The sequence below is a fragment of the Lottia gigantea genome, assembly GCF_000327385.1.
Source record: "Lottia gigantea unplaced genomic scaffold LOTGIsca_75, whole genome shotgun sequence".
NCBI lineage: Eukaryota > Metazoa > Mollusca > Gastropoda > Lottiidae > Lottia > Lottia gigantea.
Window position 1 is genome coordinate 515,251 of NW_008710508.1, and position 26,241 is coordinate 541,491.

The window sequence follows — 26,241 nt, forward strand, 5'->3', positions numbered from 1 at the left end:
GACTATAGACATAGAAAATCTGGATTTGGAGTACCAGTAGGACTATATTATTTTATTGTGTGAGGTATTAATTCAATTTCTCGAAGGAAGAGTCTTTATTGAATATTTATTTGTGAATAATATTGTGAAAGAATGGCTTGTATTAGTAGCCTGCATAATTTAAACAATAAAAATTGAAATCTGCTAGTTGATCAGTCTATTAACAAGTTTTATACCACCCGAAGCTGTCGGGCTGTATCAACAAAAAGTCCTTAATGAAAACCTGCATTACACATTATATACATAATCGTATAATATAGTGTTCGTATTAAAAACGCACACGATGAAGTTTTAACAGGCCTGCCTGCAAAGTCAAGAAAAGTAAAACATACCTTCTTACTAATAACACTAAGCTATTCTTAGTTGTTTTTTTTTTTACATGAGGTAGATGTAGTTTGCCGTCTTGCCTAAAACATTATTAGAAGTAGGCCTACCAGTATTCTCTTTGCAAAGCGTTGCCCGTCTTCATTAGCCCACATGGTGCTGAAAAGTAGGACGTAAAACTCCATTCATTCATTTCATTTCATTTCTATAAATGTTAACCAAAAAAGTCTGAAATTTTGGCTGAAAATTTTCCTGTTTAAAATCTAATTTGGAGACAAAGGCCAAACATGCGCTCATACTTCATAGTAATATTTTTATTAATACAATGACTAACAGTAGTTTACAATTTGGAGGCTGCTATTCAAAATCTCATAAAAATAATGCAAAAAAATGAGAAACTTAAAAAACATTTTTTTTACTTTGCTCAGACAATAGGTCTAGTAGTCCAGTAATAGGTAGTACATTTTTACAGGGAAACTCTAAATGTGTTGGCTATCTAGAAATGATTTTATTTTTCAAAAATTTCAAATATAGATTTGTAAGAAAGTTTTTTGTTATCCATTTTAATGTCAGCTACGGGATATTTAGTAGATCTGAGCTTCAAGTTTTATTATTACAGTTGCTGACTTTCTGAGAGTAGAATTATGAATCCATTAGAAATAATCCTGGTGACATCTGGTACAAGAGGGGAACGACTTTTGTTTAGATATCCATATGAATCAGATGAAAAGAATTTGAAATGTGCTAGAGGTAATGAATAGTGTTGATTATATTCAATCAGTTGATGAAACTAAATTCAAAAATACTTTTTGACCTTTTTTAATCGGTCACACATTGGAATTCTGGTAGTAATTTTCCACTAATTGAGCTAATTATGAATTAATTATGGACATTTGAAACAAACTGGTATTTTTTCAAGTCATTAGAACACCTCTACTTTCTATTGATATAGGTATTAGCATTTTCATTTTCATAAATGAAAATAAGGGAACCCATATTTAAATGATTTTCTTTTTTAGGTAGAAATAGAAACCCATATGCAATCAAAATAGCTGAGGATATTAAAAGTCATAGGTAAAATTATTTAATTTGTTATAGGTAAAATTATTCTTATTACCTTGTTGATATTATGTTATGTAAGCCTGAGAATGTTCTATAAAAGTAAAAAGCATTAGCTATAAATTGTCATTAACTTTATACAAAATACATAGTGGATTCCAAATATTATTGATATATATTATTAAAAGAAATTCTCCAAAAAATATAATGTGTTATTTTCTGAAACAAGTTGCCAAGTAGAAAAATTTTTGTCAGAATCATGATAATGAAAATATATGATCTAACAAGCAAATTGGCATATCTGTAACTAAAGTTACTGGAATTGAAAAGGATGTACATACCCTCTTTTATATAATACAATCTACTGTTCTATATTTAATTCTTCTGTAAAAGGTATGGAGAAGATATTACAGCTACAGATAAATATAAGTAAGTATGAACTAGAAAGTTTAATCACTCAAATATATTGATAAGCCTAGATATCATTCAAAATATTAACACTTTATTGTAAGTGGTATTGAAAACAGAGTGTTCTTCAACTTCTATTTTTATCTATGCCAAATTATGTTTGTTGGTTTTGAATTGGTATTTAATAGTCTAAACATTGAGCTACAACAAAATAAATAATAATATTTTGTATAATTGTGTTTTCTAGAATCAGCAACAGTACACTAGCTACTTTACTTGCTGCCAAGTCTTCTCTATGTAACCAGAATTTTGATTTGAAAATTGATGATGTTCGATTTATTGGGTTTCCAGTTATATTACATGTTCCTGTTACTACTGGTAAACAAACTGGTCACAGAATAACTACTGTTAATGTTGTCTTTACTTTAAAGGTCAGTTCTGCTTAATAGAAATTACACTACAATTTTATGTTTTATGAATACTAACTATGTTAACTGTAACGTCACCTATTTTTTAGCAGATCTCTTTATTTGTGACCTCTGCCAGTGCTTTACATGGGAGTTTTTATGAACTTCTCCACTCTTAATACGGAATGATAGTGGTAATAATATCTTGGTTGTGGCATTGTCAACTCTCTACACCTTCATGGTATGTTTTTGTTGCATTGTAGAATCTTATTTTGAAAGTGTTACATGATACTCTAGTAATACATCTATTATATACACTTCAATTTAAATGGCACTTTGGTGACATGAAAATGAATTGCTTTTTTTGACATAGATAAGGGGAATTGTGAATCATTATATTTTACAGGCTAATATTGAAAACTGTATAAAAGAAAGATATTATACAATATGTAAACAGATTACTATAGCTATACAACATGAAGAAAGAAGATGTCAGTACCTATCTATACAAGCTAAAATAATGATGGGTGCCCAGGATGAAATGACTACAAGAACGGAAGGTATATTTTTCAAAAATTATTCTCTTTAACTGTAAAGTATTGTTATTGTTTTTATTATCAGTTCACATTCTTAAAGTATAAATATAATATGGTAGATTAAGTTACCTAATCATGAGATGAGCTCAATATTTTTTGACCTACTTCATACACTAATGATGCCAAAATTGTCCTGTTCAGTTTTTTGTGGCCTGCACTTGTATAATAACTGGTCCATATATTGTGAATATGGCTGATTGGCTATATTTGATAGGCAAATTGAAGTTCTAGTAAAACTGCTTAAAACATTCAAAAATAAATACATTGATTCACAATTGAAATACATTTTGGTTTTGTTTCTTTTATTTCTTTGTAGACTGTATAGAATCACCCTATAAACTTATTCTGCAGAAAAGTCAGTTAGCTAGTGAATTGAAACAAGTATATGAAAGGTAGGATGAGAATGGAATAATTAATTTGTTTTTATCTACAAATCAATTGTTATGGTCTTGCAGCTCTGCCATAAATACTAATTGCATGCTATTTTACCTGAAATTTTAGCATTACAGTTAGTACAATACATAACTGTCAATATAAGTTCTATATATCACCAAATTTGTATGATTATTTTGTAGTTTATGTAAATCTGGTGCAATATTATTGTATATCAATAATTGGATAGAAATTAATGTTTGTTTACCAAGTATATATAAAGATTTTCTACCTTCGTCTTCAGCTAAAAATAATGTGAGTATTTCTACACAATAAAATAGTGACTCTTCCAACACAGTAGTCATAATCTATCATAGATAGAGGCTCTCTATTGATTACTAAATATGTTTTATAATTTTTATGATGTTCACTAGAGCTCTAGTATCTGGACTGAATCATTTGTTCCATAGATTTTCTCCATAAATTTTTTTTAGCTTTTAAGAGATCAAATTAATCAATCTTTAAAAGTACAATTGATAAACTTGATAACTATTTTTTGCAGTATGCAGCAATAGAGAAATGTCTATCATCTTTACGGTAAGTAGATTTAAAACTTCAGTCCAGGTTTCAAGTCAATTTTTATATGCCCACATTATAATGTGTAAACATTCAAAAAAAAAATAATTTGCATAGGAAAACTTATTAGTCCTAAAGTCCTTGGTTCATGAACACAGAGGCCCCCTTCCTCAGAGACAGACACACATGAAATGTCAGTTGAAGTTCCATGATGTCACTTTCCATGGTAGGAGCTAAGTGACATTTCAACATTCCTCTCATGGTAAAAAATAATGATCGTTCAATAGCCTAAACTAAGAAGGTTTAAGAAAGTGTTCAATAAAATAAAAGACACACAAACTATTTCTCAATGGTCCATTTTTTACGCCCACATGGAAATGTGGACGTATATTGTCGTGGCCCCTGTCCGTCCGTCCATCCATCCATCCAATTTGTTGTATACTCGATAGAGGCTACAGCTTTTATCTGATCTTGATGAAACTTGGTATGCATGTATGTATTGATAAGATCTCGGTCAAATTCGAAATTTGTAATAAGAGTTATCGCCCTTGACTTAGCAAAAACACTTTAATTTTGGCTTGTATGCATGCTAAAGGCTAAAATTTTTATCTGATCTTGATGAAACTTAGTATGCTTGTAGATATTTGACTCAGTCAAATTCGATATTGGTAATAATCGGATGAACAATTTCAGAGTTATTGCCCTTGACTTAGTAAAAATGAGTTAAATTTGCCTTGTATGCCCGATAAAGGCTACTAATTTGATCCCATCTTGATGAAACTTAGTATACATGTATATAATGATGAGATTTTGGACAAGTTTGAAATTGGTAATAATTGGATGATCTATTTCAGGATTATATTGCCCTTGACTTAGTAAAAAGCAGGTCAAATTTGGCTTGTAGGCATTCTATAGACTACAGTTTTTATCAGATCTTGATGAAACTTGAAAATATATTGATGAGATCTCGGTCAAGTTTGAATTTGGTCTTAATCGGATGAATGGTTTTGGAGTTATTGCCCTTGACTTAGTAAAAACGCTTCAAATTTGGCTTGTAATCATGATACAGGTGCAGTTTTTATCTGATCTCAATGAAACTTGGTATGCATGTATATATTGATGATCTCAATGACATTCGAAATTGGTAACAATTGGATGAACTGTTTTGGAGTTAGTGCCCTTGAATTGATTCAATGTGTCTAGTTTAACTTGTAAGCATGATAGAGACTACATATTTTATCCGATCTTGATGAAACTTGGTATGAGATCTCAGTAAAGCTTGAAATTAGTAAAAATAGGATGATTGGTTTAAACCATATTAAACCACTACAGACTTTGTTATCAAAGTGAGTGTATCTTGCTTGTTTTATTAATATTCTTATATCTGATTTTGGTTAAAACATTTTTATGTAAGACTTGTTTCTCTATTGTTGGTTATTCCAGGCCCTATCATGGTATGTTGTTGAAGGAAGATGAACAAGTTCTGTTTGATTCATTACCAATGGATAGTACACCTGCACTAACCAGGCTAATTAAAGTTGCTAGTCCCTTAAAAAATATACAAACATTAGCACTGGATGCAGATCTCAGTCTTTCTCAGGTAAATTTACTGATTTACATGCAGTGCAAAATATTTGTTTTTCTTTGCGGTCAGAATGGTGTTTTGAAATATAAATCTTCAAGTAACCAAATTTTGATAAACAAAGAGAGAAAGACTATTTCATATGAAAGTACGTATGGTTTTTACTTGAAAATAACACACATAAATGTACTTCACAACTTTTAAAAAGGATCTTATATTTCAACAATGCATTAAACATTAACATTAAATGTGTTTTAAAGGCTTGGTTGAAATATTAAGACTTTTTTAAAAATTCCACCAAATGAGTCAAGGAAGAGATTTGAAATGGTTGTGAACTATATTCGTGTGTGTTATTCCATGTTAGAATCATGTAGTTTCCTATAAGACTATTGATAACAAGAATAACAGGTTGGAATAATGAGGAATGACTGAATCAAGGTCATCAGACTTTATATTCCAACCAAGATTAGAACCCATAACCATCATTTGTTTGTTTGACATAACCAAGAACATGATGTCATTCCCATGCTCTAACCTTTGCTACATTCTGACCTGAAAAACATAATGAGATATTAAATTTCACAAAGGTAAACATCATATGCTGAGAGAAATATATCTCTTTCACAAACTGCTTTCAATGGTTTATTGGCAGGTATTTCAACTGGTATGTCATTTAGTATATTGGGCTAAAGCTGTAATAATTTATCCACTATGTGAAATGAATACCTATATTATATCACCACATGCTAATCTATTTGTGTAAGTTTAAAATTTTATCCTTGTCAGTATGGGTAAAACATCATAAATGATACATGTTTTCCCTTTCATGTACAAATAATAGCATTTGTAGCTTAAATTATATAAAATTATGAAAGGGGGAAAGATATGAGTCAGATACTTAAAGGTACATTCCACTTTTTTGTAGGTCGAAATTTTTTGGCTCAAATTTATGAAAACTGTAGACCTTTAACATATTTGAAACTTTAAACTAAAAAAATCCAGCCGTTTGTTATGCTTTTTGGAAGCACTTAGAAAACTAATGTAAGAATTTGAGTAAAATAAACATCTAGTTGTAAAGAAACGTGTCTCGGATTCTAATGGTTTCAACTAAATATAACTCCAAAACTAGATTAAACTGCTTAATTAACAATTAGTACTCCCATTTTTTATTAACCCTTCACAAATTCACTTTGACCAAGATACATAGATATAAATAGCATATTTCAGAAATATTTTCAGGTATGATATACAAGGCTTTTCATTATGAAAACATTTTACAAAAAAAGTAGAATGTCCTTTTAAGACATAAGAACTTAACCCTTTCAACCCTAGCGGCCAGTTTATCGGCGACACACTAACGCAATATATGTCCGAGCAGCCGATATACTGACTGTTGCTAAGTAACGTCATACGCTTTTACTTTTATTACTTGGAGTTCAGGGTATATGACGTTGTATTTCATTTACACTCAGGGTTCAAAGGGTTAGTTAAACTAGTAGTTAGTGACATCTCATAATCGCTTAGCTTATTATTATTTTAGGAATTCTCCCCTAGTTCAAGAATTTGTTGTAGAATATCCAGGTAAAAATCTTCATGTAGAATTAGCTGAATTTTCATTACCAAAACAGTTACATGATGGTAGTATATTTGAGCAGAAATATCAACAGGTACTAGTTTATGTTTGCAGCATTCAAGACATTACCTCAAGAGATATTTATTTTAATGTCAAACTTTATCAGACAATGTAGTGTCTATTATTTATACCCACCAATCAAATGTGTGTTGTTTTTTTTTTACCATATTTGGAATTACAAAAACTGTTAGTAGGTGTTAGATGGGATATCTAAACAGTGCAAATAGAAACAAGAGATATTACAGATACACATACAATAGCTGAATCCCTTTAATCTAATTATACATATTTCAAAATAATCATCCAAACTCCATATAGAATATAAAATCAAAGATTGTATTTAAAGGCTACTAACAACCAACAACCAACTAACACTCTTAAGAGTGTCTAATAAACGACTAGGTAAGAAACTTTAAGAATCTAGGTTGATCTATATTGAAATGTTTTGATATAATAGAATCATAGAATAAAGATGGTAATATGGTTATTACAACATCAGTTATTAATGCAACTACATCAATATATATCAATAATACCACCAACAACAGATGATGATATTTTATACCACCTAGTACCACATGATTTAGTTAAATCACCAAGTTTTACAGATATAACTTCAGGTATGTTATTGCAGCTTAATACAATCCAATAATATGAATTGTTTCTCTCTCAAACCTTAAATTTTTTACTTCAAAATCAAAAAAATGTTCATTTACCACTGTTGTGCAAGTTACTGAGGGTATCCTGACCTTCCAGGAACACCTGATGCCACAATAAAAAAGTTTTGTCAAATTTTGATATACATCAATCAGAGAGGCCTGCTAATAATTTCTTGTATTCTTGTATTCAGGAATGAGATTTAATTATGTCAAATATTCAATAAATTTGTGTGTAATTCTTGCCACATCCTTGCCAATAATTGAATGCTTATTATATATTACCGTATATTTCCGTGTATAATGCGCAGGTTTTTACCCTGAAAAGGGATACACACAGAAGGGGTGCGCACTATACATGGTTAAATAATTTTTGAGTTTTTTTCCCCTTCGAAAATACCGCGAATCGATATTGAGGATCCGCCAGTTTGTCTTCCTTCAATGCCATGTTGTTATGTTTTTAAGATCGTTTCGGGAGTTATAACAACTTAATAGACTGTAATGTAGTTTGTAAAAACCAATACTTTTAATACTCTCACAATAGCTTACAGAATCCATGTGGTATTTTCGCGCCTATATAATTGAGCGGGAAAAAGTTCTGAACACAGAATTGAGGACAGCAGTAGAGTTTTTGTAAATCTATTATTCACAGTAATCCAAACCTACTTGAATAAACTTATTATAAGATTAGGTGTCTAAAAACAACAAGATCGAGTTAATTTTAACATCACTGATTAATGTTATAAGTACATTCTGAATGGAAACAAGAGGCATTGAGATCAAAGAAAGATAAAAGAATACTATGATCACCTGTTGTCCACGTGATCAGTGAATGGTGAATTGGATGGATCACAGGCACTTGTTTCTATCCATATTAAGTTCTGCTTAATATAACAGACATTGCCATTGAGTACCAATGATAGAAACAAGTGCCTGTGTTCTTACTTGATCTGGACCATATTTATTGACGACATTCCTTTGAGAATTTTAACACTTCATCATTTGAAGATAGAAATACAACACTTTTTTTAACGGAATCGTAATAAAAAGAAGACAGAAATATTAATTTATGTAAATACAGTTTTTGATTATTTAACATATAAATATATCTAAACCTCAATCATTTAATGGTTAGTTTTGTCTAATGAATCGAGATTCATACGTGTGTGACTTAGAAATCAAATAAGAATGTGAGGACGATCGTATGTATTCTAACCCTTGCTATATATATCATTGAGCTCTGTCAATCTTTGAGTTTGAGTTAACCTACCGTAATTGAATAATGCGATACCTTCAATGAAAGTGTGTTTTTATATTTATCGATTTGTTTAGCCTTTTAAAACAACATCACTTCTCAATTCTCTATAGGCCAACGACTCAATTGTACAAACAAATGCGTTTATATTATAGATGACATCGTGTCAAATATACGGGATGATAATGGTGTCTGTGATGTGCCAAGTCTGACTTCAAATTTTTCGTAAACAAGGGGTGCGCATTATATACGGGTAAATGGATTTTACCCGATTTTAATGGGAAAAGGAGGGGATGCGCATTATATTCGGAAATATACGGTATATCTTATATTGTCACCTTCCTTCCATTTATTACATTCAGATTATATGGTTTCTGAAGATAGTAAGTTACAGTGGAATTCCTCAGTGATGTCAGAACTGACACCAGAAATAAGAAGGGCTATTAAAATGTCACCGTCAGCTAGTAATACTGAGGATCTCAATTTCTTTTTAAGGTACTTACTGCTTATTCTTTTAAAGTCCACTTTTTTTGATCATTTGAAATAATTCAAAAAATAATATTTAACAGATTTGAAACAGTCATTTAAATATGGATGTGTTCTTTTTCAGATTATGTCCTTATTTTAATGGTAATTGTCATATAGAAGAAATTATGTTTTATGAGAATTTATCACGGTCACAAATAACAACTGTACTAGATAAATTTAAAGATATATTATTACTATGTACTCATGAAGATCCTGCTACAACTTTCTTTATATAAATTATTAATAAGTAATTGACATACTGTGATTGAAAGTAAAATGTCAGAATGTGTGGAATTATGACTCTTTATTTGTATTGGGAGCTGTACAGATATGAAAAACTGAATTGTAAGCTTGACATATCTGTTAATTACCAAATGTAATGGAAATAGCATGTTATGTTCTGTACAGATAAAATAATAAGTAGCCCAATGAAAGTCAGATAAAAGATACCTTTAAACAAATGTATGTGAATGTGCTATGCAGAGATTGGAAAAAAGCCTTTAAGAGAAAAAAATGTGCAATATCTTTATTTCCTTTGTTAAAAATCATTAAAATTTTTACATGAATAAAATTTGCCAACAAATTGAATAAAGGTAATAATAAATTATTTTTCTGCCTCTTTATCTCGAACACTAACAAAAGGATTATTTAAGATATAGAAACGTAAAGGTTTATCAGTCCAATCCTCAGCATACGCTATGTTAATTCTTTTACTTGTAACAATTTGAGAATCTGGTATTGAGTTTCCATCTTCTAACCAAATATTTTTATTGTCAGTTAAATCAACTTTATTGATATCTTTTTTGGTAATATCTAAGGCTTGACACATCTTAGATGGTCCATTAGTTATATCCCTTTCTTTCTTGGTTAATTTAGTTTTACCAGTATCTATTGTTGGTACGTCACCTTTTTTCCACCTTAATAAATTCATTGTGTCTTTACCATCTATTGGTTCAACAGCTCGTAATAATACAGCACATCCTTCCCCTGAATAAATAAAATGAGACTTAACTTTACATGTAAACTCAGTGAATAATTCAACTTGGCCTAGTATGTGAACAATTGTTGGGTTTGATAGGGCAGTTGGATATAGGGTTTAACCCATAATGAACATTTGATCCAAATCCAGTTGCTATGGGTGTAGTGGAGCAAAGATATGTGCATTTCCAGAGAGATTTTTTTAACATAAACCATGGTACAAAATCATAACAATATTTGATATATCATAATGTATCCACTAATCTTACCTTGACTTGAAATATTCATACAACAATATAAACCATAAATATGATAAACATAGGCTGTTCCAGGTTTCATAAACATAGCTTCTGTTCTCTCTGTGCGTTTATTTTTATAAGAATGTGCTGCTTTATCTGTCAGTCCTAAGTAAGCTTCTGTTTCAACAATCATTGCAGATAATCTTTTACCATCCTGCATTCTCACTAACTTTTTACCAAGTAGGGCTTTAGCTAAATCTTCTCCAGGCTGATTATAGAAACTTTTATCTAAACATTTTGGTGAGAAATATTTACTTGTCTGTATTTCTGATGATTTGGATTGCTTCACTAGACTCCCATCTCCTGTATCTTTTAAAACCTTCCTCTTTGGCATTCTGGATCAGTATATACCGGTATTGCTGAAATAAATCTATATAATTTGACGATTACCTAATAATACAGACTATAGTCATTTATCACTCACAGAAACTATTTAAAATTTTTTTAGCTAAACCAATCAGTAATAGTGTTTACAGCTCACCGTCGAAATTTGATCCATGTGTATCCAGAATTATCTGTGTTTGAAAGTTAAAAAGATGAGTCGTCTCTTTTTGAGACACTGCAATGTGTAGAAAAGACATAATTATACAGAAATATGAAAAGAAATTACTACTTTGAGATATTTTAAAAGGAATTAGTATATTTCTAGTACTTCTGAAGCTATATTTAATCGGCTTACAGTGGTTTCCCCGCTTGAAAATTTCCTCCCATAGAATAACAAAGATTAACATGCTTTCAATGAGTTTATTACAAATTAATTAGGGGAGGAAACCACTAGGATTAAAAAGAGGTGGCACTGGGGGAAAAACCACTAGGGACGAAACCACTTCATGCCGTTTAATCTGTGCATCTGTCCCTTTAAGCTCAAGATCAAGGTTATTCTTTTGGATCATTTGGAATCCTGGAAGAACACAGATCATAATTTAAAAAGGCATAAAGAAATTCCTTCTTTATAAAAAAAAGTAGGCATGTATTTATATTTTATTCATGGCTACTATTTGACCGGAACTAAAATATATTTCATGCATAATTAGTCAGTATTTCCTAATCCTCGATGTAATGATTAGTTGTGTGAGTTAACTCACTGGTGTCAGTTAAACTTACAGAACAGCAAAGGTTGTTAAATTGGTGGAATTTGTAATTTTACAAACCGTGGGTAATGTTGATTGTGCAATGTTTACAAAACAAACTCGATTATCAAGCTTCAATAATATAACGTGCACTGGAAAAGTTCGACTAGCTAATAAATTTGTAGTCAGAATTTCCAGTATGAATTGTTTGTGTGTTAAAGAGACTGGACAAAAGAGATGTTTGACCGAATTCTATGACGCACTTCCTTTTCAGTAAATCCCTTACACCAAAACACGTGTTTAGGGAAATGATCTCTACAAATTTTTTATTCATTTAATGAATTATTTATTTATTGACATCGAAATCTCAATATGAAGTTACAAGAATCATCCGTGGATCCAGCGACAAAGAAAATGAAGATTGAAAAGAAGAAAAAGATCAAGAATGAAGTTGAAGAAGTAAGTCTAGTCTGTTTCAATATTCAGTGTGATTGTCAATACTGCAATAGGCATATTAGGCCTCTCCTACTCTGTGACAACAAATACTACAATGTTTACGGAATTGAAATTTGACTATCATTTCAATATGATTTTAAATATCAACTTTGAAAATACTACAGAGAGGCTTAGATTGTCTTTGAGTTGTTGAAAATGTAAACCATTGGGTTGGAAAAGTTATTAATTGTAAATATGATTTTACACAAAGAGGGGAATTTTCAGACGAAAATAGTGAAAACTATACACAACGTTACCATTTTGACATTGTACCGTTTTAGATTTAAAGCCCAACGCAGACGAGGAACATTTCTGTCGACGAACAAAAACATCGAACAAATATATTTGTTTTCCGTTATCCGCAGATTACATTACAGAAACATTAGCTCGAACAATACGCAACAGTGCAACGGAAAATCACATGACCTCAAAATGGCGACGTCCAGAAGAAAATATAAAATTGCGTTATTGAAAAATATCTCCCTTTATTGGAAGTCTAAAGATTTTAAGTTTATATCGATGTTGGCACAGAATACACTACAGTCACACGAGGACGGACGAAAGGAGGTAAAGTTACCGGTTGTTTCCAGGGCTTGTGCTATTTCTTGCATCGCAGGAATAGTCCGGCGAATAAATCATAAACAAACAGGCAGATTGCGACCACATATCTACTAAAATCTGCTCCTTCTCCATAGTCCAAAATTTTGTGTTGGTGGATTCACAGGATGTCGCCAGTTTGAGTGTCATGTGGTCTGGCTTCGATTGCTGATTGGTCTTTCGTCGATGAATGTTCAGTGCTAATATTCGTCGTTAACGCAGACGCAGATTTTTAAAAATTGTTCGCCTCCCGAACAATTCTTTGTTCGCCGTCTGCGTCAATGACGAACAAAGAATTGTTCGGGATGCGAACAATTTTAAAAAATCAAACATGTTTGATTTCACGAACAATTCTCACATTTTTGTTCGTGTTTCTGTAATCCGCAGACGGTGAAAAAAATGATCGAAACAAAATTATTACGATTGTTCGCTTAAAATGTTCCTCGTCTGCGTTGGGCTTAACTGGTATTCATCTAGAAAAATGTGCCCTTTAACATATCTGAAAGTTTTTAACTAGAAAGATCCATTTGTTTTTTTAACGCCAAAAATATTTTTAAACAAGGTTTTTAAGTTCCTTTAGCATTTTGGGCCAGGTCTTCTTTGGGGTTTGTTCTAGATTCTCAAGGAACTTGATGGCCAGGTGTGACATTATGGGAGTTGATTTTAGTCTTGAATATATGTAAATAGTCATCAGAAGTACTAGAAATGTACGAAAATCACATAATTCCTGTAAAGGGGCATTCCACTTTGACCTAGCGTTGGTGTTTGCCTTTGTAATGGCTCGATATTAATAGTTGAAACCTCCAGAACACGTAGGAGACATATTTCTCTACAAGTAGGCATTTATTGTACTTAAATCCGTACCGCAGTTTTCTAACAAAACACAGAGTATCTTGACTTGATGAGTCGTCATTTTAGAATTCAGACGCAGATAATCCTAGACCTGAAGGCTCAAATTTCGACGGTGAGCTGTGAACACTATTACTGATTAGCTCCGCTAAAGTAATTCAGTTCTCTTTGACTAAACTTTGGTTATTAAAGTATAATTGGTCAAAAAGAATGGCCTATCTGTCCCTTTAATACAATGAAAAATATTTGGGGTAATATTATTGCAGACAGTAGTTGCTTTTTATTATATTGACTTGTAATTTTAGGTTGAAGAAGAAGAAACTCCAGTCAAAATAAAAAAGAAAAAAGAAAAGAAATCTAAAGACACTGAGGAGCCAGGGAAGAAATTGAAAAAAGAGAAAAAAGTAAAGATAGAAGAAGCTGAAACACCAAGTAATGTTGAGAGAAAAGATAAAAAGGAGAAAAAATCTAAAGTAAATGGAGCTAAAGCTGAAACAAATGGTTTAAAATCAGAAACAAATGGAGAGATCATTTCCAATGGGAAACAAGAGGAAGAATTGTCACCACAACAAAAGGCTGGGGCATTTTCAAACTTCAGAATTAGCCCAAACACTGTCAAAAAACTACAAAGTAAGTCTTAGGGGAAATATGTTTTACTTTATCAAAGGATGGATAATGCTTTACTATACTTATAGACTTATGTTTTGTATACCGATTCTACCAAAATTTTTTTGTAACAAATTGTTGGTGTCAGATATAATGAAGGTAACAGTTTTTGGTGTTAGGGTGTATTAAGAAAGCACTGAAAGCACTGGCCTAGATTACAGAGCAATAGATAAGTCTGTTATTATTATTAATTATGTGAAAATTAGTTAGTCATTAGTATGATTTTAGTTAAAAAGGGTAATGACACACACACAAACATACACTGCATGTTATATAATTTACTGTATATAGCCATGGCACCAATCCTGAAATAAGTATTCCCTGATATTGATTAATCTATTGATATAACATGAAGAAATGTCTGCTCCTAGGATGAATGGGCATTGTTCAATGGTTCAAGTCTACCGAGAAAGAGGAAATTGCTAAGATTCTGATTTCTTTTGTAAGCTACAACCAAACGTTTTGTGTATACATGGGGAAATTTGTTCTGAAGTTCCGAGTAATGGCGTTTGACTATTATGGAGGCTTTGGTAGCTGTAGAATCAAATGTTGTTATAAAGGGTATTGAGTGTTGAGTCCATTTGGCCTCACAGTCTGTAGTAAATTTCGCATTGTAACTAAGTTGTTTTTTATTTCAGAAAATGGGATTACATATTTATTTCCAGTTCAATCAGAAACCTTTGATATTGTTTATAGTGGATCTGATATTATCACACAAGCCAGTAAGTATTTAGCATTACAACTTATATACTATTTAATAGGTGTTATGATACCAGTAACATTCTAATTTTGCTCAATTCGTTCTGAAAGTGTATTTAATCCTGTGATTTGTCTCTTTACAGGAACTGGAACAGGAAAAACTGTAAGTATATTTACAATTATTCTTTTGTACATTAATGAAATTCGGCAGCCACAATTGCTCATGTAATCATGCACTAATAGACTTTATAGGCTTTAATGAAATATCTAAGCATTATTGTCACCATTTTATATAGATTAGCTTTATTTCAATTGTTTTTATACGCCCACATTATAATGTATTTATAATGATGAGATCTTAGTCAAGATTAAATTTGATGATTTTTCGATCAATGGAATTTGAGTTAGTAAAAATGCATAAAAATTTGTTGGCTTGTTAATGCGATAGAGGTGACAGTTTATGCTAGAATTTTATTAGATTTTGTGTGTTTGATTAAATCAACAATATTTTGCACAAATTAGATTTTTGGTATGATTTGACACAGCCCTTGATATACTGAAAATGTATCGGGGAAAGTGGGCGCATCTTGCTAGGCAACCAATTGTTTCAATTGCAATTCTTTTCTTTAGTTGGCCTTTTCACTGCCTATAATTGAGAAATTACAGTTAGATAAATCACCACCACAAAGAGGACGGCCTCCAAAGGTAAATACTTGTTACTTTCTTCACATAAAATAACCATTTGAATTAAGCTTACAGATAAGTTGTATAGAGGATCTTAGCGAAATATTCTATTAAACACACATCTGTCAATGAATTCATGTTTTCCTTTAATTCCTTGCATGTTTTCTGTATAGAGCCTTCCTTTTTAGGACTACCTTTTTGCAAAATGTCCTTGATAAGATCTAGATCAAGTGAATTGAATGGAACTGAAAGTTATGTTGTTAGGAAGAATTTCATGCCCTTCACCTTTAATTTCTTTGGTTCTTTTATACCTCACGGAATGATAGTTGTTCTGGTTACTTGGTGCATGAATACATGACCTTCTTTGCATAGTTATTAATCTGTGCTACCAGTTTTTATGAATTCGTGTTATGAACCTGAGAACTGTACTGTTGTGTGATAAGTTCTGTTTTGTAATGTTGATTGATGATATTGATATTGGTTGCAGGTACTGGTCATGGCACCAACAAGAGAATTAGCTAAACAAGTCTGTGAAGATTTTGAATCCTACTCATCATCACTAGTTGTACTGTGTATTTATGGTGGAACACCCTATGGTCCTCAAGGTATTAGCAATTTTCCTACAGATGAAATTACCATATTACAGTAATATATGTGCCAGAAAGGGATTTGTTTTGTGCAGTATCTTATATTATCTTGTGAACAACTACCATTTTATTGATTTGTTTGGGTTTATCTGCTGAGGATCCCTTTTTGTCAAGTCAATATAGTTGATATAAAAGTGTTATGTGATTGTTTATTTCAGAGCGAGTATTAAGATCTGGTGTAGATGTTATAGTTGGTACACCAGGACGTATCAATGATCATATAGAGAAAGGCAATATTAATCTTTCACAGATTAAACATGTTATACTAGATGAGGTTGACAATATGTTAGATATGGGTTTTGTGGAGATTGTGGAACAGATTCTAGCTTATGCTTACAAAGGTTAGTACTTTGGTACAGTATTATATGGATAGAATTAGTATGGAGTGTGATGGAGAAGGTGGCATTCCAGATAGTTGGTACGCTGAAAACTTTGTTTTATCTTGGTTTAAGCATTAAGTTTTCTTATTACATATATTTATTGCAAGGCTTGAAATAAGCGTCTGGACACGGACATTGTCCGGTACGGTTTCGGGAAATGTCCCAAACAATCTAGTTTGTGCTGGACATTTTTGTCATGTACCAAATTTCATAAAAAAATATGTTTTTCTTGTTGAAAAGATCATGAATTATCAGCTGTTTTGGCCGATATTGCGAACAGAAGTCAGAGTTGTGTGTTCTCAAAAAAAGTTTTTTGTCTCTGAGCCGAAGAAAATTTTCAAGCACCATGTTAAATAAACACCGCCGAATGTTATGATAAGCACGAGGATTCTTAAAACCGAAAGTAGAAAATTAAAGAAAGTAATAAATTCATTGTATGATATAAATAGACATCTTACTACTTCCGATTTAATTTAAAATATTGTATTTTTTTCTGTCTGGTACAAAATTTCAAATGACCAATACAAATTGAATTGTGACTGACAAAATGTCTGGCGCAATCTGGAGTTATTTCAAGCCTTGACTTTTGAGAGCTATCTATGCAAATATTTTCCCCAAAGATCATTTCTCCAAATATTAAAATTTGTGTGTTTTCAAATGATGTTCACTGAGCTATATATATTTCAATCCGTAAGTATGTCATACTTGTCTTATTCTTCATGAAATGACTACACCAAGCCTTAATAGATAAAGAAATAACAGTTCATGCTATAATTTCAGAGAGAGATGAGAAACCTCAAACTATGTTATTTACTGCTACTCTACCACCATGGGTCAGAAAAACAGCTAATAAATATATGAGAGAAGATGTCAAAACTATAGATTTAATTGGCAAAGATTTTAATAAAACTTCTAAAACAGTTGAGGCAAGTTTAATACATAAGAATATTTTTTGAAATTATTGTTTTATCTTTGGATTAATATCTAAATTAGTACAAAAAGTAAAAGTTTTACTGTATGTGAAGCAACCTTGACTGGATGTAGGCTTCTGCTTCATATCTTAAAAGTAATGATGTTTAAAGAATCTTCCTAAATGTGCTTTAATTTCCAGCATTTAGCTATCAAATGTAATCACAGTGAGAGGGCATCTATATTAGGTGATATTGTATCTGTATATAGTGGTAATCATGGACGAGCAATGATTTTCTGTCAAACTAAAAAGGAAGCCGATGAACTTGCTATAAGTCCTTGTATAAAAGTAGAAGGTCATGTGTTACACGGTGATATTGCCCAAGAGAAAAGAGAATCTGTGTTAAAGGTATTTTATTCACCTATTTTTATGTATATGATCAGGGTTCGCACAGTCTTGAAAAACCCTTGAATTCCGTCCGTTGCTTTTAAAAACCTTGATATCAAAAAAGTCTTTGAAAACAACATAAAAAACCTATTTTCTCTTGAAAAGTCCTTGAATTTTGAGTTGAGTGAAATTGAGTATACTTTTAACAATTTAATAAGTGAACATTTTTGTCTGAGTAAGATTTATCAACAGACTAGCCAATACTGAAAATAATAAACGTTGACTTGGAAGTATTCAATATAGATTACATCGTAGGGTTGCCATCTATAATATCTACTCTCTCCACACACCATGGTGCAGAAGAATAGGACGTAAAACTCCATTCATTTCATTTCCACACACCACGATGATCGAGTCAGTGACTATTATGTTACTTTATATAAATTATAAGGTCACGTCTCGCGATGTCTGTCAACTTAGATTAATAACATGCTTTTATTTTTTACTGTATTTGATCAGTTCCCAATTATACGAGAATTTTAGTGAATTTTTTCGCTAATTTGGCAGAATGACCTGTTCAAAAAAAAGTAATGTTTCAGAGCTGGGCCCAATGCGAAATGGGAATTAACTATCTTTATTAATTTCACAGTTCAGAAGTTGGGTACATGTGTATTCTGTCAGACTAATTTCTTTGAAAAGTCCTTAAATTTCAAAGCTCGGAGTCCTTGAATAACTTTTGAATTTTTGAGGCAAAGTGCTGTATGAACCCTGACGATGTAAATGTACTTATTCAAAATATACCCCCTTATAGACAAGTTATATTCAGCAAATTATTCTTATTAATCTAAGCCAAATAACAAGTAGACTTTGGACTCCCTAATTGATGAAGAGTTTGTCCCATTTGAAATTGGGAGTTGATCATGCCTGTCTTATCAAGTTTATAAACACTCAAGGAGGCAGCTGATGCATTTGATTTGTACATAAAGTGATTATCTTAGATAGCATTATATAATATTGAATATTATTGATCACCAGGGATTTAGAGAAGGTAAATATAAAGTGTTAATAACAACTGATGTTGCTGCTAGAGGATTAGATATACCTGAAGTGGATATAGTTATACAATGTGAACCTTCAAAGGTAAGAAATATGTATTCTAAATTTTTTTTGGAAATATGAATATGAAGCCATTGAGAGGTTATAATTTTCAAGGTTTCTTGTTGCCTAATCTTTCTTTATTTCATTGACCTTCAGTCAATATCAGTAAAAACTTAACTCTGAAATGGACAGCAAAAAAAAAATATGAAGCAGACATTTTCCATTTCTTTGTTTCTGGTGAAACTACTATATATACTTGTTAACCTTTATAATATTTTTAATTGTTTGATAAAGACCAGAGAATGCTGGTTGAAACGTCGCTCAAATAAAGTTCGTAATAGTAATCCATAAGAATTGTTTTATTATTTCCAACACCTTTACTAAATGCCATTAAAAGATTATATACTTGCTGTGAAACAAAATGATTTGCTTAAGAATCGTTTTATTATCCCTGTAATTATTTTGTTTATATTTATTTCAGTATGCTGATGCTTACATTCATAGATCTGGTAGAACAGGTCGAGCAGGTAGATCAGGTGTATGTGTATGTTTATATAGTGCCAGAGAAGAACATTCATTACGAGCCCTAGAATATAAAGCTGTAAGTTGTGATGATATTTATATACCAACATCTGTGTATGTAAAAGTAAATTGTAGGCCCCAATATTTACCATTCATACTTCCATTTATAAGCTGTGGAATCTTCATTTAGAAAATGTATCATTTTAAATGAACTTATAGTAGTAGAATTGCAAAATTACCATCAGGAATAGAATTTTTCACCTGGTTCTGATTAATTAACCAAGGAGGAAAAATATTTGAATACTTGCCTGTGTTCCACAAAATACATGTATATTAGGCTTGCTTAGGCTTAGGCTCTGAAAGGGTCAATTTGAATCTCATCAGACTTAATTAAAGTGCTCATAGTATGTTCAATTATACACAGTAAACAAATCAATTCATCTTGTAGGGTATAAAATTCAAAAGAACAGGACCACCTACACCAGAAGACATTATAAAAGCAGCATCTGATGATGCATACAGGTAAATCTTATAAACATTTCTTTATGACAGTTTGTGCCGATTTGCATTTCACATTTTGAAATATTTATGTCTTAGTCTAACATGGTTCCCGCAGTCCTTGAAATTCCTGGATTATCATGGAATATGAAAATGGGTTTTCAAGGCCTGGAATATTCTTGAATAGCGCAATTTTGAGAAATATTCTTGAAAATCCTTTGTTTTTTTAAAGCTGAAAGTTTTATTTTAGAATCATTTGATAAGTTCAAAAATGCATGATTTCGTTTTTGATTTAAGTAATGCGTTGGGAAGATTATTCCTATTTTTAAGATGGACTGTCCCCATTTGGCACATCTGTTTATATATGGACGATTCCATTCTGTAGTTAAAAGGTAATTTTTGAAATTCCAATAGGCTACATGTTATGACGAGTTAGGATGCATGTCTCCAGTATATATACGTCTCTATCAATTAATAACATTTCAAAACTCAAGCGATAGATGGTTATGTAATTTTGGTACCTAAAATACTGAGATCTCTTTGATTTGTCACACTTTTTATTGAATATCTGGAGGATCAGATTCAGCACAGAATCATAGGAGGCGTGTTTGTTACTATAAATAGTACCGTAGTTACAGATTTTGCTGAATAAGGAATATCATAAGGAGGTGATAGTAGACGACATATCTGGTGATGTAGATTAGAATAGCATGGATATGACCTTTTTGAGAAATATATACTGGCAATAACTAATGCCTCATCATTTAACGATCGATATATAATATCCCTATTTGTAACAAAATATTTGACCAACTTTTAAATATCCATTGTCGTAGGAAATACCGCAACTCCCAGATTAAACTATTATCGGTTAGCTTTTCCCATCATACCCGTGCGACCATGAAAATTTAGATTCAATGTCACAGGAATAAATATGACAAATTCAAGTTTCTCATCACTTAACATAACATTGAAGATATCTACCTGAACCGTCATTTGAGAAATTAGTCTGGTCTGAATTCATTTGATGGGAGAAAAATCTTTTTTTAGTAAAGTCGCCATTTTCGAAAAATTGTATTTTACAGGTTGTGATTATCGATTTTATTTACATTCATGATGATATTTGACATCTGTCAAATATTTCAATCAAATGTCATTGTGTTTAAGTGATGCCAAATCCTTGAAAATACTTGAAATATCTTACAATACATATTGTTTTTATTTTAGAGCATTAGATGATGTACCTAAAGAAACAATTCAACATTTTATGGAAAAAGCAGAAAGCTTGATTGAAGAAAAGGGTGCTTGTGAAGCATTAGCTGCAGCCCTAGCAGTCATTTCTAATAATACATCTATAGAAAGAAGATCACTATTAACAGCAAAGAAGGTAAGCTATTTATCATTTTTATGAAATATTGTAGAACAAACTCTTGCTATTTCATGACCTTATCTCCTAGATCAGAAAATTAAATCTTCCAAAAAAGTTACATCCTTTTTTATTGGCAAAACTTTGTTTGGTTTTCATTGAATATATGTAGAGGATGTAAATAATCAACTTAAATGTGGAACATATATTATGCTGGTCAGTCACCAATTGCTCGTAAACACTCTGGAAGGCACAATTAGAAGATGGATTTTGACGAAATTAGGTAATAGTGTTCATTATCAACCCTTAAAGATCAGAAGAAGTGTATGACTTAAGATTGAATATTTCTTACTGGTGATTGTTACTGTACTGTCAAATATTTTTATTCAAAATCAAAGCTGCCAGTGGGTGTATATTACCTTACGTGGCAAGCTGTCTTGTATACCCATAATACTTTATATGGACTAGCCAGACAAATGAGGGCCCTACCCAGTTCCCCTGATATTCATATTCATATAGAATATCGGAACTGGGTTAAGGACAAGACATATAATGTCAAATTTTTATGGGGTTTGCTTTGACCAATTTTTGGGTTGCTAGTTACTAAGAGTTTTCACCGTAACAAAAGCCCAATTTGGCAAAACTTTTGGTATCTGTAAAAAGCTGAACCATTAATGAGACCATCAAGACATTGCTCAAGTCTTGTAATAACTCCAAAAATTGGGATGGACATTTGAAATTTTTTTGTACATTCCCAGGTGACTTTGACTTCTGTTATCAATATTAACGGTCAGAAATTCAGTTAAATAACAATCTTTCCTAGAAGAAATGATTGCTTCATATTCTACAATATCCCTGTGCCCCACACGCTACCAAAATACAGTCGAGGGGTAGACTTAATTTACTGAGTTGTACTAGCTGGTGAAAAAAAAGTGACTTTATTTATGGCACCATGTGGGTTACAAGGACATTGCAGAATATTTGGCAATATCTTGATCTAATCATTAGTGTTTTATGTCCATTAGATTTTACAGAAAAGACATTTCTGACAAAGAGGGGCTTATTGAGCCTTCAGCCACCGACCAGTGAGCTAGACCTTTATAGTTGTCTTGTTGGAATGTAGGTCTTGTTATAAGGATATTATTGTCAATTTTCCAAGGATGATCTTATATAAAGAGATTTAACAACACAACAATAGGATGACATCACTACATAATTATAAGTGCACAAGTTATATTTAATCATCTATCACATAGTTCATTGCAAGTTGAAATGAAGAGAAACTAAGGTGTAGGGTTGATATATAGGATAGGAAATTGAATTTCTAGGAACTGCATTGTATAATATTATGATGTCCCTGACCTTGTACACAATATAAAATAACGTACATGTACAATAACATTTTAATTGTAAATTATGTAAAACTTTTTTAAGCCTGTATTTTAAATGCTCACATTGTCATTTGTCAATGTTATTAGTAAAAATTTCCTGGAATTTCAATATGAAGTTAAACTTTGTGTCAATGCATTGAATAACTTCAAATAGAAACGCTATTGACTTTAAAGGGATTGCAAACTAAATGTCTGATTACAGTACTTAATGCAAAATAAATGACTAGTTACATGCGATTAGTGATGTCATCAAAACTTAGCTTTAGTGGATTTGTAGGAACCACAGATATCTGATTGAAAATTGTAATGGTGCAACTTGATGCTATTGGGTTCCCCGATACACATAAAAAATTGTCAAGAAACTAGACTATCTAGAGATGTCAGAAAAAACAGAACTAAAAATAGAATAGGAAATAATTTTTGACCAATACCCAACTTCGCCAAAAAATCTAGTTTTCTTCCTTTCCTAATAATTATACACCAACTATTTGAAGCCTGCAAAATTTTTATCTTGAAATGTCACAAAGCCACATGGCTGAAATTTGCAGGGAATATTTACAAGTTCAGTTTTACTTACATATACATCATATAAATAGATAATTATTTAGTCTAAAATTGGTTCTAATTTGATTACGATAATATCAATGTTCATTTTTTTGGATAGTTTTGGATTGTTTTTTTTTTCAATATGGGTAGATGTAAACATTGCCAATGCCCCACTGAAATTGAAAGGGTATTAGTCTTGATGGGATTGCAACTTTATATGTGTCTTACTTCAGAAATACTTTTTTCAGAGAATTTGAATCAGTGCCAAATGAAAGCTTGAGTCTTAGTCTAAGTTAGTCTAAGTGTACCTGATACACATACAAAGACTTGAAAACCTCTTTACAATCCCTTTAAGGTTATTCAAATAGATTTCAATTCAAGGAAAATGACTTGTGTTTTGCTAATTTTTGTCTTTGTTCAATTTTGAATGCATTTCTCAATAAAGTGAATTCTAGTTACTACTTAAAGTTATTGATTCTGGTGATATGTGGGCTTAGACTGAAGACAGTGTGTTATATGTGTTATATCTCCAATGTTTATTATGAAACCAAGGAAATATTTATAGTCAGTCATTACTGTGTTTGCACTCAGATTGGTAAATTGACTTAAGCCTGTTCTTTTCAAATGCCTATGAAATGTGACTTGTCAGAAATAGGGTATTGCTCTTGATCTTCATCTTGTAATCATGATTCGACAACAAATGATTGAGTTTCAACCCTTGATACACTGCAATTATAAAATTAGTGAATACAGCTAATTAAGGGCCTAGACAAAAAGTCTGAACACAAAGTCATAATGTTTACAGTCTTTCTGTAGAGGGCTGCATTCCATCATATTAACAAGATTATAGCTATTGCAGACAATGTACAAGTACGAAGTTCGTAATATTGTGACATTGTGAAGTTAGGTATGATTTAACAAATGACAACAAAGCTTCAATCCTTGATACATTGAAATTACTTCTAAGTGGTTTGTGAATATGATTGAGGCAAAAGTTTATCAGTTATAATGATAGGAAATTTGCTGTGTAGGTTTATATTAAATTATCCACTAAATCGTAGACATGTTAGATTTTGGCTACTATGCGATATTGATGGCAGCCTTTGATAAATTGAAAATTAATTGGGTTGCTGGGCGTTAACTTGACTGCCTACTGCTTGTATAATAGACCTGGACTTATAGATATGATATTATATACTGTAACCTAGATTTATTTACTTCCCTGTACACGTGATATATTATACTTAACATTGATTATATATATCATCTAACATTTAGATAACATTTAGATCAATATTTTCAAATACTGTAATTGAGAATAATATTCTAGCATAAATAATTGCTATAGACTGAAAACTGACAACATTTTAGTTAAATTTTCAGTATTATAATTTCAAATCAAAATTAGATATCTATCTCTGTACTGAATGCTTTTTCAAGTCAACTTTCTTCATGAGAACTTCTGTTGATTTGAATTTATAAGAAATCAACTTTATTTAGTTTTATTTTATAAAGAAACACATAGCAGTGATAGTCTGATATCTTTAAATTATTGCATAATAATTGGCTTGGAAATTCCAAGTATTCTATAAATAGATTTCCACCACAGCTGGTACACAGAAGAAGGCTGCATGTGTCATTCCCAGAATGTTGATTTATCATTCTTCATTATGCAATGAAATTTGACTATTTAATATGTAATGCCCTAAGACTTTGTGATATTTGACTTTGCATGATAATATAAAATGAGAATTGATATTCATTTTGACTGAATGTAATTACATTTCAAATATTGCAGATCATATCAATATTGTTGGTTTTTACAAAATAGGTTGTCCACAGAGCATTAATGAACAGCTAAAAAAGTGCAATTCAAATGTAAAATGTACATGGTACTTGTGGTTGCTAGTTCTTATAATTTCTGTTCTTGATAAGATGCACATTCCAGAAAAGACATAATTAAATAATAACTACAGTGATTGTTATATATAATTTTAGGGCTATACAACTTATATTTGTCGAACCACAGTGGAATTATTTGGGCCAGGCTATATCTGGAGATTTTTAGAAGATAATTTTCCAGAAGTGAAAGATAAAGCTCAATCAATGACATTGTTAAAAGATAAAATGGTAAGCAAACTAGATCTTTTTGGTGAGAAATGTTATTTTTTTTTATCTTTAAACTAGTTGTTTCTGGATCAAATAACATGTCAAGCCTGAGGATAAACTTAGTATGCCGCCAGATGACAATTTATCAGGGTCATGTTTCAAGTTGTTGTGTGATTAGCGTGACATTTAAAGATATACTAGCTGTATAGTGAATTGACTTGATAATAATATAACATGATCTTTCTTATTGTTTTTATAGGGCTGTGCATTTGATATCCCAACAGAATTTGAATCAACAATAGGTGATGAATATGAGGGACGTAATGGTATAGTAATATCTAAAGCTAGTGAAATGCCAGCTTTAATACAAACACAAAATAGACCAATTGGACGATCTAGTTGGGGTGGAGGAGGAGGAGGAGGGAGTTATCGTGGTAGGAATGGTTTTAACAACTATTCTAATAATAGACATAATTTCCGTGGAAGTAGTGGTAGCAGCAGTGGATTTGGATACAAAAGAAAACCAATGTTTTCTGATCATGGCGGTTCCAAAAGGACTAAATTTGGTTAAAAAAAAATTTAAAGTAATGAAATAAAAATACTTTCTTTCATTGG

At 31.4% G+C, this 26,241-nt stretch overlaps 2 protein-coding genes across 2 annotated transcripts; both read left to right on the forward strand.

The window, feature by feature from the left end:
* The first annotated feature begins 236 nt into the window (after positions 1 to 236).
* On the forward strand, positions 237 to 10,271 carry LOTGIDRAFT_207231 (hypothetical protein). The gene is made up of 15 exons (XM_009066304.1): positions 237 to 360; positions 983 to 1,113; positions 1,383 to 1,437; positions 1,816 to 1,851; positions 2,078 to 2,261; positions 2,644 to 2,797; positions 3,150 to 3,225; positions 3,409 to 3,520; positions 3,825 to 3,829; positions 5,225 to 5,381; positions 6,016 to 6,122; positions 6,904 to 7,030; positions 7,454 to 7,616; positions 9,270 to 9,402; positions 9,518 to 10,271. The coding sequence occupies exons 2-15, from the start codon at positions 1,008 to 1,010 to the stop codon at positions 9,669 to 9,671; spliced, it is 1,569 nt and encodes a 522-aa protein (XP_009064552.1). The 5' UTR covers positions 237 to 360; positions 983 to 1,007; the 3' UTR covers positions 9,672 to 10,271.
* A 1,790-nt stretch (positions 10,272 to 12,061) lies between these two features.
* Positions 12,062 to 26,241, forward strand: LOTGIDRAFT_221850 (hypothetical protein). Its single transcript, XM_009066305.1, has 15 exons — positions 12,062 to 12,241; positions 14,029 to 14,353; positions 15,028 to 15,111; positions 15,232 to 15,251; positions 15,719 to 15,793; positions 16,260 to 16,377; positions 16,578 to 16,760; positions 17,562 to 17,719; positions 17,911 to 18,117; positions 19,132 to 19,236; positions 19,676 to 19,795; positions 20,165 to 20,238; positions 21,442 to 21,601; positions 25,516 to 25,647; positions 25,886 to 26,241. Exons 1-15 carry the CDS (start codon positions 12,155 to 12,157, stop codon positions 26,195 to 26,197), a joined length of 2,160 nt encoding a protein of 719 aa, XP_009064553.1. The 5' UTR covers positions 12,062 to 12,154; the 3' UTR covers positions 26,198 to 26,241.

Bases quoted from the DNA above. Each gene is read 5' to 3' on its own strand.
- LOTGIDRAFT_221850 (XM_009066305.1), top strand. From the start codon at position 12,155: ATGAAGTTACAAGAATCATCCGTGGATCCAGCGACAAAGAAAATGAAG. The intron at 15,252-15,718 runs GTAAGTATATTT...TCTTTTCTTTAG, and splicing joins GAACTGGAACAGGAAAAACT to TTGGCCTTTTCACTGCCTAT. The intron at 20,239-21,441 runs GTAAATCTTATA...TTTTTATTTTAG, and splicing joins GCATCTGATGATGCATACAG to AGCATTAGATGATGTACCTA.
- LOTGIDRAFT_207231 (XM_009066304.1), top strand. From the start codon at position 1,008: ATGAATCCATTAGAAATAATCCTGGTGACATCTGGTACAAGAGGGGAA. The intron at 7,617-9,269 runs GTATGTTATTGC...TATTACATTCAG, and splicing joins TTTTACAGATATAACTTCAG to ATTATATGGTTTCTGAAGAT. The intron at 9,403-9,517 runs GTACTTACTGCT...GTTCTTTTTCAG, and splicing joins GATCTCAATTTCTTTTTAAG to ATTATGTCCTTATTTTAATG.